General features: G+C 40.4%; 4 protein-coding genes across 5 annotated transcripts; 3 read left to right on the forward strand and 1 right to left on the reverse strand.

Moving 5' to 3' along the window:
• Positions 1-128: 128 nt before the first annotated feature.
• LOC105276323 (DNA-binding protein D-ETS-6) lies at positions 129-5979 on the forward strand. The gene is made up of 5 exons (XM_026972315.1): positions 129-441; positions 567-821; positions 2406-2416; positions 4116-4492; positions 4738-5979. Exons 1-5 carry the CDS (start codon positions 129-131, stop codon positions 5114-5116), a joined length of 1335 nt encoding a protein of 444 aa, XP_026828116.1. The 3' UTR covers positions 5117-5979.
• Positions 5980-6195: 216 nt separating this feature from the next.
• On the forward strand, positions 6196-7796 carry LOC105276157 (40S ribosomal protein S12). The gene is made up of 5 exons (XM_011333544.2): positions 6196-6273; positions 6409-6445; positions 6807-6941; positions 7266-7470; positions 7695-7796. Exons 2-5 carry the CDS (start codon positions 6429-6431, stop codon positions 7761-7763), a joined length of 426 nt encoding a protein of 141 aa, XP_011331846.1. The 5' UTR covers positions 6196-6273; positions 6409-6428; the 3' UTR covers positions 7764-7796.
• A 28-nt stretch (positions 7797-7824) lies between these two features.
• On the reverse strand, positions 7825-10140 carry LOC105276156 (zinc finger MYND domain-containing protein 10). Its single transcript, XM_011333543.3, has 8 exons — positions 9935-10140; positions 9747-9855; positions 9302-9597; positions 8940-9145; positions 8633-8802; positions 8416-8556; positions 8078-8310; positions 7825-7997 (listed from the first exon to the last, which is right to left on the reverse strand). Exons 1-8 carry the CDS (start codon positions 10030-10032, stop codon positions 7928-7930), a joined length of 1323 nt encoding a protein of 440 aa, XP_011331845.1. The 5' UTR covers positions 10033-10140; the 3' UTR covers positions 7825-7927.
• Positions 10141-10272: 132 nt separating this feature from the next.
• LOC105276155 (DET1 homolog) lies at positions 10273-12965 on the forward strand. 2 transcript variants are annotated; one of them, XM_011333541.3, is made up of 8 exons: positions 10273-10834; positions 10972-11109; positions 11186-11330; positions 11447-11555; positions 11674-11866; positions 11948-12273; positions 12346-12438; positions 12525-12965. In XM_011333541.3, the coding sequence occupies exons 1-8, from the start codon at positions 10427-10429 to the stop codon at positions 12706-12708; spliced, it is 1596 nt and encodes a 531-aa protein (XP_011331843.2). In that variant the 5' UTR covers positions 10273-10426; the 3' UTR covers positions 12709-12965. The 2 variants fall into 2 exon arrangements, with proteins under 2 accessions (XP_011331843.2, XP_011331842.2); XM_011333540.3 differs by having other exon boundaries at positions 11948-12438.
• Positions 12966-13627: the final 662 nt, after the last annotated feature.

Consider the following 13627-nt stretch of genomic DNA (forward strand, 5'->3'; position numbering starts at 1 on the left):
AATGTGTTTCCGCTCAAAAGAGCCATCTTCAACGCCGATGAGTCATAGTCGGCCGATGAATTCGCCGACGACGAGGACGACCAGCAGCGATAATTCCCTCGAATCTCAGCCGCCTCGCTTGAGACAAAATGGCAACAGCGAATCGCGGAATCGCGAAGGAGAAGCGGAAGTACGCGCATCCAATCACGGAAGTCACTCGAGACTCGGATACCGTGCACTGGATGCTGTTCGGGACGACCGGTTCAACATCGAATTTCGAATCGGTATCGCAGTGGGATGCCGATGAGAATGTACGCGCTTCTGCGAGCTGCAAATCAGCTGATTCGCTCGCGCGCGCGACAATAAATAACATCGAAGTCGCGTCGAGCAGCAAATGCGACGATTCCAGCGACGAGAGTTCCGATGGCTGTCCGGAAGCTGAACGGATCATGGTGCCATCCGGTGAATATCTGAGCAGCGAATCGATCAATCGAGGAAGGAGCGCCGCGTGGTCTGATTCGCGATTTTGATATCGGCCAGGCGAAAGACACGTACGTTTCGATGATCGTTTCGGGTTCGTCTTTCAGATCCGTCGGAGTGGAACTCGGGCCACATAGCTTCATGGATCTCGTGGTGCGCCCGCACGTTCTCCCTGAAGCTGAGCTCGACCGCCACGTTACTCCCGTCGTCCGGCAAGGAACTGCTGAAACTGTCCCTGCGGCACTGGCAGGACATCGCCGGCGGGACGGCCGGATGCGTCCTGGCGCGGCATCTGGGCCATCTGCGCCTGCAGGCGACCGGCGTGCACATTCCCGATCTACTGCAGGAGGATACGGACAACGGTGAGTAAATTCGGAGCAACCGTAAAGAACGAATAATTTGCGACAGTGGGACAGTAGTTTTGTAAACTATAAATTTGTAAACTATTTGTAAACTATAAATTATACATAATACAATGCGAAATTAATAATACCGTCACAAAAATACGTCCTTTTTCGAATTAAAATTAATGAAATTAATAATTAATAAAATTTCGAATTAACAAAATTGATCGTAGACTTTTCCCTCCTGTCGATAGTTAACTTTTCTGCACGCTAGTTGCAGGAACGTAAATCCGAAACGATTCACGCTAGAAATCTAGATGACCCATGGTAAAAGCGTGGAAAAACGTTAATCGGGGGTCCGCTCTCGGACCTGTCAGAGCTGAATGGAGAGTGACCGGAAGAGGCTAACCGTTCCCCGAGGACCGATCCTGCTCCGATTCGAGCTTATCTAAAGCTTTAACGATGGCTGCGATCTATTACAGATAAACGCGGTCCAGTGGAAAAGTAAATATCAGTATCGCCGGAGATAGTCTCGCCCCAAATTTTCCGCACCTTCGCTCCGTCTCGTTCGCGTGGCCTAAAGGAAAGAAATAAATCTTGAAATAAAAGCGCGTCTATATAAATCCACTCGTATATATTTCCTCGATACAAAATCAGGCGATTGCGAATAGGACAAAAATGGATCGCTGAAGGAAGCGATCGCGTGTATATCTGCGATACTTAACAATTAATCTTTCCATGTAGATTTGAGTGGGAAATTATAGTTATATTACTGTTACTTGGCATTTGCCGGGATATATATCTCGATATGGATTTCGTTTCGCTCGCGATACACAGAATCGCGATGAAGAAGCACGGAGCGCGGAGAAACGAAACAAAGTAGCTTTTTTCCGTTTATGCCTTTCTGTGCGCTTATTCTCTCTTTTGCACACGAGCGCGCAGCGCTTTCGGGCGCCGTCTCTTTGGGTGCGAAAGAAGAGAAGCGAAAAGCACGAGGCACCGAAGTCGTGACAGTGTAAGCCTCAGAGATATATCGTCCGTTTGAATAACGTTGCAGCTCTCTCTCTCTCTCTCTCTCTCTCACTCGTTCTTCTCTGTGTGCGTCCGCCCCATCTCGCCCCGCTAGCAGCCGTTTATTAAACGAATCAGTGTTATCGCGGTGAGAGTCCTCATGAATAAACCATCGAGTGTTTAGGGCGGCGGAAAGGTGGTGCCATGAGGGGTTACGAGCTTGCCGCGGCCGCTTTTACCCCTCTTTCTGCTCTCCTCTAGGGGCAAGCTCTAAACGGGCTTTGGGGGTGGTAAGCTCGCCACGGGGCGCGACTATATTGTTTTCGTGATGAGCGGGAGACATTCCCCGGATCTTCAATGTATATACGGGATAATTTTACGCGTCGCGTATCCGTCACGATGCGCATCGCCAAACTTTTCCAACTTGAGACGTACGTACGTACGTCGCCTCGCGATATTGTCGCCGTGCAATACGTCGCCGCGATATCCTCGTTTGAGTCTTTATTCGAACTTGGCAGTCTCTTTGATTGCCTTTATTAATGACCAATTAATGTGTTCAAATAAATAATTTTACGCGTTTACTATTATAAGTTTGGTCTAAAGTAAGATGTCAAGACAATGATTATTATTTCGTTGCTTTTATTAACGAAATTACCTATCGCATCTCGTGGTTCTGCTTCTAAAAATATAAATATATTTAAGGATGATAGTGTAAGTAAAGATAATAATACGTGTTGTACGTTTTTTCATAAATATCAGACAGAATCATATAGTTTTCGCCGAATTTTTGCAATTTCTTTTTATTGAAATGAAACAATCGACACAGCATAAATTAACCAAAGTATTTTCGTTTTCTATAACTTTTTTCTGTTTGGAAAGCTAGGGTTAATAACGTATCAATATCTTAACAAAATATATACACAAGTTTACAGAAGTGCAATTTAAAGAGAAACAACTGTCCCAAACAATTGCAACGTATTTAAACACCTAATGGAAAAAAATGTTGATCGAATTTATATAACTTTGACTTGTCCGTCGTATCGGAAAGACATTTGCGTAAACTTGGAGAGTGAAAAGGAGAGGCAAGAGAGGCGATAGCTACTCGGGTAGGTACTCTAAGCGCGGCACGTCAGAAGAGAGGGGGTGTAAAGGTATTCCGTTCTTGCCAAGACCAAGGGTGGGGGCGATAAGGGCTGAAGTAACCAGGGGCAAAGGTCGCTCAGTTGCTCTCTGTCCACTGACTGGCGAGTTTTATTCCAAATGCGTCTACCTTTCATCGACTTGACCCTTGGTCGGATTGACCTCGCGCGCGCGTGTGCATAAACTCGTGCGATAGCCGAGTCTGAAATTGAAATGAAAGAGTGAACTGGATTTCAAATATACATCCATTAATTGAATACACATTGATGTGCTTTCTCGCAAGCCAGCTCGCAAAGCAGAGCGATGAAGTTGTTCGCATTGCGGGTGATCCGTCGACAATAAACGCTTGTAAAACAATCATCCACATTATTCAATCGATCATAGCGATACATATTCCGTTTCTTTCAACTCGAGAGCGAGATATGAAACGGACAGGCAGTAATATAGCGAAACGGTCGTCGTCGTCGCATTGATCGGACGAAACGGATTTTCAATGCATCCGGAGATGATGGGTCTGTCGTCCGTCGGTTTTCATGAAAGCCCTTCGTACGGCACAGGATTAGGCTGAGATATTACAATCCCGCGTAATGTGGAGAATTCAGACGCATCCGCTACATCTTCAGCAGGACACGAGATTGCATCCTTCGGCGGCTGCGATTCTTTACAACGGTAAATTGAGAAAAAAGTGGAACCACAGCTGTCAAGCTAGTGAAATTGTGAAAATGTTGAAAGTATACTGTTTAATTTCGTCATCGTCGTCGCTTTTCGTGTTCTTTACATGTGTATAAATATGAAAACATTATTGAGAAACGATTTCCACCGAGACAAAGACAAAACTAACATTTTAATATCTGTTTTTAATAATATCCAATAATACCAATATCAATATAAATCGATATCTAATTAATTAATTCCTAATAACTATAAATTTTAATTATTTATTTTAAATTTTGCTTATTAATAATATCTATTTTATAACAAATAAAATTATGGAATATTAAGAGTTTAGAACAAACGCGAGATCAATTTCTCACACGTGCATCCGAATCAACAGTATCCTATACCGGCAATTATTGCAATTTCGTTGCGAATCTTATAAACACGAGAGAATATCTATAAATAATAACAGAAAAGACTACCTGCGTAAAATAGAACGAATAGAAAAAATACGCTGGACGACCATCGCTCTTTTCTCTCTTACTCTTTCACGGGCAAACCGACTCGACCTCGAGAACCGGGCTTGATGCATGCTCGTTCCGTTTTCTGCTCGCAGAGAGGTTCAGCCTCCTACAACGGACTTGCTCGCTGATTGGATCGACGGCTGGAGCCGGCGGCTCGGGGGCGGTCGGAGGCGGACAGGTTCAGCTTTGGCAATTCCTGCTAGAGCTGCTCTCGGATTCGTCCAACTCGTCCTGTATCGCGTGGGAGGGCTCGAACGGGGAATTCAAGCTCACCGACCCAGACGAAGTCGCGCGCCGATGGGGCGAGCGCAAGAGCAAGCCCAACATGAATTACGATAAGCTGTCGCGTGCGTTAAGGTAACTCGATAACCGAATATTATTTGCTCAAGTTGATGTAATATGTCGACACATCGACTGCCGGATATCTTCTTGGCATACCTTAAAAATTCTTTTACCCATTACGCAATTTTTCTCAAGCACACTCTTCTTCCCTCTCTTTCTCTCTCGCGTATCTCTCCTCCTGTAGCTATATGAACGCTTCGAAAATGATTCCTCTTATTCACACAACAGCACTGTTAAGAGGGAAACCTGTTATTTCACAGATATTACTACGACAAGAACATAATGACGAAAGTTCATGGTAAACGTTACGCTTACAAGTTCGATTTTCATGGTTTGATGATGGCCTGTCAGTCGCAAGCCGGCATTATGCTGGAAGCGCCAACGTCCTCGCGCGTAACGCACGTCGCCAACTGCCATTCTCACCACCAAGCTCCTCGTGCTCATCGTTTATATTCAGTGGCACCGACGACCACTCAACAATCCGTACCGTCCTCGTTGCAACCGGGATCATCGCCGCCCACACTGCAACCACCGCCGCCGCCGCCGCCGCCACCACCTCCGCCACCTCCACCGCCTCCACCGCCACCGCCGCCGTCACATTATTGCTGGCCGTATCATCGATACTCGCCACCGACATAACACAGTCTGCTATCTCTGTCGGGCATGTGTGATTACGTCAGTCGCGATATCAATTCCAGTGAAGCGATGACTCGATGATTATTCCGCTCTCTCTTCCTGTTCTCTCTACCTCTTTCTCATTCTCTTTGATCGTGGATCGAGATACGTCATCGCATTTCTCGTGTGGAACGTGCGGTGAGAAGAACATCTTAAAATCATCGCCGGTGCTTTGTCTCAGCAGACTTTACTTGGTGTACCGAATAATTGGATGTGAATCGTGCGAACTGACGATTGATAATTTGATTCAAAGTGAACGGTAATCGAACAAGTGCAAATTGTCGCAATGGTACCTTCCTTTCATTGTAAGCGTGTACAATCATGCTCCAAGATGCGCGCACGTAAGGTGCAGCATTGTAAATATTATCGATATTACACTCAAAGCAATATTGTAATAGGATCTTTCTCGTGTTATTATTACGATTACTGTTGCTAATACTAGTAATAACACTACTACTACTGCTACTAGAAAACTACTTATGCTACTTTGATAGAAATGTAGATAGAAATCTTGACAATGTACATTTTGTAAACATGACTTTCTATTTAAGCATAGAAATAGAATTATTAATATTTATATTATTGTGCTTCAAACTAACCTGAAATAAAGATTCCCATTGTATCCGATTGTATCCTTAGATCTCTGTGGAATCTATTGGAGCTATTTGTGTCACATTATATTCACTGAATTACCTTCATGTAATCTGCATTTTATTATTTTCCGCCGTTATTTTTAAATTAGACATTTATTTAAATTACAGACACCAGCAGGCAACCTGTACAAATTACATGTTAGAACAAATCTCGCTAATTAAATTATTTTATACTAACAATATGTGTATCGCCTTATTATACCTTGGAATATGCAAAACGCACAATAAACTGCACAATGTTTAAATTATATGAAGTGCAACTATTGTAATAAAAACTTTCATTGCTTTGCACATAAATGTGTAAACATTTTTTATCAATCGTCGATAAAGTAACACTCTGCTAGACATATATCCGACATAGATGGCCTACTGCATCAGACGTCGGCTGAATGCAACTCGTCAACGCGAAGAGTCGCTGGGGTCGCTGGCATCAAACTGACGCTTACTTCTTTTCTGCCTTCAGCAAAGGTAAATGAGACCACGTTAAATATAAGCGCAATTACAATCCGTTTATTGTACCGTGATCGCTGTACATTTTACCTGCAGTAATAGAAATTCGTAATCTTTACAATAACGATAATAACTCTGTGTAATTATTTCCAGTTTCCTGACTAGCTCGCAGCATGTCTGACGTGGAGAAGTAAGTATCGTTTAAGATTCTTCCAATACCGCATATCTCTCATTTATCGTGCGCTTAACGAAATATCAAAAACAAAATTACAAATATGCAGAGCTATATAAATTTGCAGAAAAATGTTGAACTATAAAAAGGAACAAGCAGTGAATAAATATTTATACTGTTGTATGCTTACTCCGAATTGCATTGTGCAGACCTAACCTAAAACTAATTACCGGAATATGTAATTTTACAAGTTAAGAAATATTGAGAAAGGATAATAACCGATGAAATTCTTATTATTGAAAGATCAACTGTATCATTTTATGAAATCTTTATTATTATATTTCATCTTTATTATATTCTATTTTATTTTATTTTATAGTGATGATGTGCCATCCGCGATGGCATCGGGTGGCAGCATGGATGTTAACACGGCATTGCAGGAAGTTCTGAAAAACTCCCTCATTCACGATGGTGTCGTGCACGGTCTCCATGAAGCCGCAAAGGCTTTGGACAAGTAAGATATGAAAATTTAAAAATTAATTATTATGTATTCATATTATTAGGTATGCCAAAAAGTTCTGTTCATTTAGTGCACATTATTTTAAGTGGAAAATTTTGTAATGCAGATTATGGCTCATTCGTTACCCGCAGCTTTCACCTTTGATATATTATTATTATCTTGTAAATTAAATATTAATGTTATAAAAAGTTATTACTTTCTTTTACCTAAAAAATGGACAGACCTTTTTGGCATATCTAATATATTAAAAGAGAAATATTATGAAATTGTTTCTCTCTTATGAGAGAATAATTTATTAATAAATTTGTTATATTGCAGAAGACAAGCCATGCTTTGCATCTTAGCAGACAATTGTGACGAGCCGATGTATAAGAAACTGGTTCAAGCGTTATGCAATGAGCATCAAATTCCATTGATCAAGGTAGACAATAACAAAAAGTTAGGTGAATGGGCAGGATTATGCAAAATTGATAGTGCGGGAAAAGCACGCAAGGTGGTAGGCTGCTCGTGTGTCGTTATAAAGGTGAGTTTATAATTCTCAAAAATTCTTCTAACCTAACGTGCCATTGAGAAACTTGAGAGCAAGTTAAAATTTTTGAAATATATGATGATAATTGGCTCCCTCTACTGAGAGAACCCGTAAAGCAGATCGTGCTGATTACGCCAATCTGATGATATTTGTTACATCTTTCATTTTTGTTTGTCCGTTATAACATTATTATACATGCATATTTTTGTTGACTTTAGGATTTTGGTGAGGATACGCCAGCCAAGGACGTCCTAATGGAATACCTCAAACAAAGTGCTGTACATTAAAACTCTTTTAATAAAATATTTGACACAAATTTATATCGATGCGATATTAGCTCCCGGAAATCATAGAAAAGCATATTTATTGATGTACGTAGTGCTCTTACCGTTACACTGATCTTACAGAATGAAGGTACAGGAATAATATTATTCAAGATCTGTGTGTATTCTCATTGTTCAGTTTTCGTTATCTTGTCGCAAATTTTCTTGTGATTCTCCCAATCCTTCACTTGGCATTGCCTGTGACAAAAAAATTATTTAATACCAAAAATATCTAGTGTAAATCTGCAAACTATATCCTCAGGATATCTTCTGCGTACCTGCTACAATACCAGGCCTCCTTACATTTGGAGCATCGTTTCTTAGATGGCTCTTGGCACGAGAAACACCTTTTCACTTCTACGCGATCCAACTTTTCCGCGTCATACACGTCGCTCAAGATTTGCGCGGCGTCCTTAATGTAGCTCGCATCTGTTGTGAATAGATATTTAGACTGATGTTTCGCCAGCTTCTTCCATTTTTTATGGTGTTTCTCCAAAATTGACGATTTTATCTGCGTTCAATAAAATCGATTTGACTTTATATTTGTGATAAACTATATATAGATATAGCGTCGATAAAATAAACGTCAGACACAATTAATTGACAATGTGTACACCTGTGGTAGGAGTTCCACTTGAACGGCACAAGTTGCTTTCGAGGATGGCGTCCCAGACATGCTTAAGTAAGACAACCATCTCTTGAGTTCTATCAAAGGAGCAACTTGATCCAACACATCCTCGTGCAAGTATCTCTGCAACTGCAAAGCGAGAAACTTCGTCTAAAATTATAAATTACACAGCTAACTGCTAAGAATTATCGGTAATAATCAAAACCTTTGACAACTGAGCCAATCTGTGCTCCGTTATCTCGTAGTAAGGAGAACACTTTGGATTGAGAAGTAACTCTCTCAAAGCAAACCATACTTGTCCTTCCCTTTTATTAATTTTTCCTGCTTCTTCTGCCTTTATTTTCCTCCAGCTCGCATCGTACGTAAATGTCTCACCTGTATAATTTTTTAATTACTTCTCGTTACAATCTAACACGTTCCCTACCGCAAGTGTGACAAAACTCAAAAACGGCTTGGCAGGGAACGTGTTAAAATCGGACAAAAAGAAGCTAGGGATACAGAAAAGGAATTACCTTCCTCATCTTGCTTCTTCCACGGTTGATTTTCTATTAGCTGTACGAACAAGTAAGGAACATCGTGCACGGCCAACATACGCGAAATTGCACAAAGCGGTATGTTGTCTGATAATTCTATCAAATAGTGAAGAATGGAGATGCATCGCATTCCGATGTCAAACTCGAAGACTTTCTGTTTCTCCAGTATTTCTCTCAGGCAAGAACTAGTGAAACAGAACTAATTTAAATAATGAAATCGAGATTTAGGAAAATCCTCTTTATCACATTAAATAATATGAACAAAAATATGTAATTCAAATAATAAGAATGGACGTTTTTTTACAGTTTGCTTTACAATCTGTTGAATGGAAACAACGTACTTAGGATCATTATTCAGTTCGACGTTTTCATAGATTTCCAAGGACTTCTCATTGAGAAGCATCATCACGCGTTGAACGGCGTAATCGATTAGATCGATTACCGTGTCGTCTAGCGTTTCCGCGCTCTCGCAGTGGAATAATATATTCTCCAGTAATGAAACTACGACGACCTCGTGATAGAGCACACTGAACAGCATGAACGTACTCGACGGTTCGCCGTTGAGAACAATCAAATGCGGAAATGCTTTGTGCTTCCACACATCGATTTGTATGGCCTCGTATATAAGAATGAAGACCTAACACGAAAAAGAGTTGCCAGATTTCAAATTTCCACGTGCGGACGCAAAACGAGCGTTATTTTTATTTGTCATCTCAAGGAGTACAATCGATATAATTTCGCTGTTGGTAATGCATTATATAAACAGCTGTTTCTCTAAGAATTTACCTTCTTCAACGAGATAAACCACTCCATAACGCTCTCCTCGCGTAATCCTGTTATTTCGAGTACGCTTTGCTGGTTTAATAATGCCAGCTTCTTGTGAAAATCCAACCAGCTGAAATATACTTGTGCATTTCTCTATATATTCCCGGATATGTAATGTAAATTAGAAAAGAATAGGTAGACCTGTATACCTTTTCGTACCGAAACTTTCCAGACATGAAACGTCCAGACTTTGTACGTAAGCTTCGATTTCCCACGGCGACACAATATATTCCGCATGATTTGCCATAATTTCGACTTATGTTGACGCTTGTACCACCGAAGTTATCTCTACACCTGTATCCCTGACGATGGATGTGCGCGTTTGATCAATAAATAGTAACGTGATATTCGCGTATTTAAGCGCAAAGATCATTTCGTATCGCAGCGCGCTTTTCCGCCATGACTTGGTCATCGATTCTAGCGCCATTTATTGTCGGTGCAGTGGCCATAAGGCTGACCTAACTTAACCGCTCTGTGCTAACCTATATTTCGAATGGAATGTTGCGTGGAGAAGACGTTGCAGATGTGTCTTTTAATTAACAGAGCTGACGTGTTGCGTGCGGTGTGACAGTTGCAGGTCTCGCGCAGATCGGCAACCATGAGCGAAGTTTTTGTGCAGCATTGCGCAACAAATCCGTAGGATGACGACGAAGGAGAGCAAAATCGAGGTTGTGACAGGTCCCTGCCCGCTCAAGCCGCGGAAGATCAATCCGCAGAATGTGGTGGTGCGCCTACGGCAGAGGGAAACGATGGGTTGCTCCTTCCCGGGCACGCACGTGCATTGTGCCCGGCAATTCTATCAAAATGTCTTTCCTAACTTTACTGTGATGAACGTGGAGAAACCACCGTGTTTTCTCCGTAAGTTTAGCCCCGACGGGAAGTACTTAGTGGCGTTCAGCGCGGACCAAACGTCTATCGAGGTGTATGAATATTACGGCGCCTCCGCTGCCGCGGACTTGTTGGCCGACTGCGAAGGCGAATATATCGGCCACAAGAACGACGATTGCAGTTTTTTTATACGCAGCAATATTTTCTCGCGGTTTTTTAAGGTATTTGATGCTAACCAGTTTGGACTTACTACTCGCCCTTACCGCAGATTATAAAAGTTAAAAAGGAAAAGAAAGAAATCGGAAGAACCACTAGGAAATGGTGTACCAACTCTGTATTCATTGTGTTGTATTCGTAGGTAAAGTGGATTATAAACGTGGTGCAAAGCAATGAGCAACTGAACAGAGAATGTAGCCTCTTCACCGACGACGCTCGGTACGTGATTGTGGGCTCAGCTGCTCATATCCCTGATGAATTGAGGCCACACTTTTACCAGGTAGCGACAGATTGATCATTACTTATAGAAGTCTATGTGTCTGAACCTAGAAAATATAACGAAATGTTCTTTCAAGATTTATTCCAATAATGAGGCATTGACACCAAATCCTAGATCGCCACTTGAGGATTACAGTTTGCATCTTGTCGATCTACGAAGCGGAAAGTTGTGCGACACTAGACATTTTAAAGTTGACAAAATTTACTTGTCGCATAATCAAGGTACGTATCAGTGATTATTTTAATCTTACGTTAATCTTGTGTTCTGCTTGGCTATTTATTTATGCATTTAAATAATTGAAGAATTAATATAAATCTTGTTTCTTTGTTTCACACAGGTTTATATTTATACAAGGATATACTAGCAGTCTTGTCTGTACAGCATCAAATGATACATATATTTCAATTGCTCGACGGCATGTTCATAAATGTCAGAACAATAGGAAGGTAATTGAATATAAGGACTACTATGCTATTTTGGCAGACGTTATAATTATTAACAATCCGATAAAACGTATAAAAACAAACAGCACTGTTTAGATAATATGAATAATGAATGCGTTAGGTTTTGTATGGAAGACGACGCGTATTTAGTTACGAGCGCTTTTCCTGGAACTAATTACAGACCGTTTAAAGACATTGCAGTAAACAGCCTGAAACACAGATTATTAGTATACTTATATAAAAGAGCAGATTACATAAGCTATGTAACGAAGGACCCGTATGAATTGAGGAGATTCTATCAATATTTTGACCAAGTATGGATTTAAAGATATGCTGTGTGTATTATTATTAAGCAGTTACTATTAAAAAAAAACTAACTGAGTAAAACATTTCAGTTAAATGCATTACGAATGTGGAAAATGCAGCTGTTAGATACAAACCATATCCTAGTGAGATACGCTAGCGAAGAAGTGGCGACGTTGCAGGCGAACGAACCAAGTGCGCAGCCAGCGTTATTAGTGGTCTATGACATGGTCAAGGCAAAGATCTTGGCGGCGTACGACAATGCGTCGACCGAGCTGTTGACACAGTTCGAGAACTTCAGCGATTTTTTTAGAAATGCTAGAATGAGTACCGATTGTCAGTACATGTGTTCGCCATCTAACAATATATACGCCCGATTGTTGCAACAGAGATTTAAGCAAACAATAATCAGCGCTAGGTACGGGGGAATTACTGAAGCTACGAAAAGATTACTCGCTCAATTGCCGATATGCGCTCAATCTTATTCCAGTTCACCGTACCTCGACTTGTCGTTGTTCTGTTACGACGACAAATGGGTGTCCATGATGGAACGCCCTAAAGCATGCGGAGAGTATCCGATTCGGTGCGTACATTATACATTTCTGTTTTAAATAGAAATTTACTGTAAGTTTTGTCTTGTAGTTAATACTTTTTTGTGTGTTTTTGCAGTTTTTACGCACGCGATTCCGGCTTGTTAAAATTTAAAATGTACGCTGGCATGCTAGGGCGAGCAGCACCGACGGCCGCCAGGCGATTAGTTGCATTCACTTTTCATCCTACAGATCCGTTTGCGATTTCGGTACAACGTACCAACGCAGAGTATATCGTCAGTTTTCACGTTAGGCATGTTTAAATTTTTCCTTACGTGTAAATATTGATAGTGTATAAAATCAAATTTCTTATACTTTACTAAAATAATTGTTGCAATTGCTGCCGCCAAAGTACAAAACGGATCTTATATTTTGGATAAAAATGTGTTACGAAATAATTAGTTAACTCAAGGAAAAAAAAGAAAGAGATTAATTGACTGCTCTAGAATGTAAATATGTAATTTAATATACTTTTAATACAACCGTAAATTAAGAATCGTTGAAGTTAAAAGAAGAATGCAAAATTTGTAATACCATTCTTTTGAGTACATGCACCGATTCAAAAATTGCGGGTGAAAGAGGTAAACTCGTCACAAATATTATCAGCTACGAGTTGTTTCACGTAGATGCGCAAATTAATTCGGTGCTTTTGTTTTGAAGGAATTGAGTCTTTATTTATAACAAAACAATAATAAACATGCCAGTCTTCCAATATTCACCATAATTTTCCAATATTTTGCTATATCTATCGGGCAGCTGACGAATTCCCTCTTGGAAACATGAAAGAAATAAAGGCTCAATTTCTTAAAAAAAACCGAATTTGCATCTAATACATAATTTATTTATACATACACATTTATTAAATTCCTAAAGAATTTATTAGAATTGGAATGTAAAAAGTGCATGCAGGCGGTAATCAATCATGATATATAAACATATAGATAAGAAACCCTTAAGCGATAAGACTCAAGCTTTAAGAGTTGCGACCAATCATAATCGAGAACGTAACCGGCCATAGTTCGTTCTTATAACGAGATAATCATTAGTATACCTTTTAGATACTAATGCAGCTCTCTGATTGGCCGACCATGAATACCAACCTTAATATTACCAAATTAGTATAATAAAAAAATTTACTGGAGATTGGTGATCTTCACTATTACTTGATTAATGGTTTTGGAA

Source organism: Ooceraea biroi, chromosome 9 (genome assembly GCF_003672135.1).
Source record: "Ooceraea biroi isolate clonal line C1 chromosome 9, Obir_v5.4, whole genome shotgun sequence".
NCBI lineage: Eukaryota > Metazoa > Arthropoda > Insecta > Hymenoptera > Formicidae > Ooceraea > Ooceraea biroi.

Bases quoted from the DNA above. Each gene is read 5' to 3' on its own strand.
- LOC105276323 (XM_026972315.1), top strand. From the start codon at position 129: ATGGCAACAGCGAATCGCGGAATCGCGAAGGAGAAGCGGAAGTACGCG. The intron at 442-566 runs GTGAATATCTGA...TTCGTCTTTCAG, and splicing joins ACGGATCATGGTGCCATCCG to ATCCGTCGGAGTGGAACTCG. The intron at 4,493-4,737 runs GTAACTCGATAA...GTTATTTCACAG, and splicing joins AAGCTGTCGCGTGCGTTAAG to ATATTACTACGACAAGAACA.
- LOC105276157 (XM_011333544.2), top strand. The intron at 6,942-7,265 runs GTAAGATATGAA...GTTATATTGCAG, and splicing joins GCCGCAAAGGCTTTGGACAA to AAGACAAGCCATGCTTTGCA. The intron at 7,471-7,694 runs GTGAGTTTATAA...TGTTGACTTTAG, and splicing joins GCTCGTGTGTCGTTATAAAG to GATTTTGGTGAGGATACGCC.
- LOC105276156 (XM_011333543.3), bottom strand. From the start codon at position 10,032: ATGGCAAATCATGCGGAATATATTGTGTCGCCGTGGGAAATCGAAGCT. The intron at 9,856-9,934 runs GTATACAGGTCT...AGTATATTTCAG, and splicing joins GAAAGTTTCGGTACGAAAAG to CTGGTTGGATTTTCACAAGA. The intron at 7,998-8,077 runs GTACGCAGAAGA...TTTTTGTCACAG, and splicing joins GAGGCCTGGTATTGTAGCAG to GCAATGCCAAGTGAAGGATT.
- LOC105276155 (XM_011333540.3), top strand. From the start codon at position 10,427: ATGACGACGAAGGAGAGCAAAATCGAGGTTGTGACAGGTCCCTGCCCG. The intron at 10,835-10,971 runs GTATTTGATGCT...TTGTATTCGTAG, and splicing joins TTTTCTCGCGGTTTTTTAAG to GTAAAGTGGATTATAAACGT. The intron at 11,331-11,446 runs GTACGTATCAGT...TGTTTCACACAG, and splicing joins TTACTTGTCGCATAATCAAG to GTTTATATTTATACAAGGAT.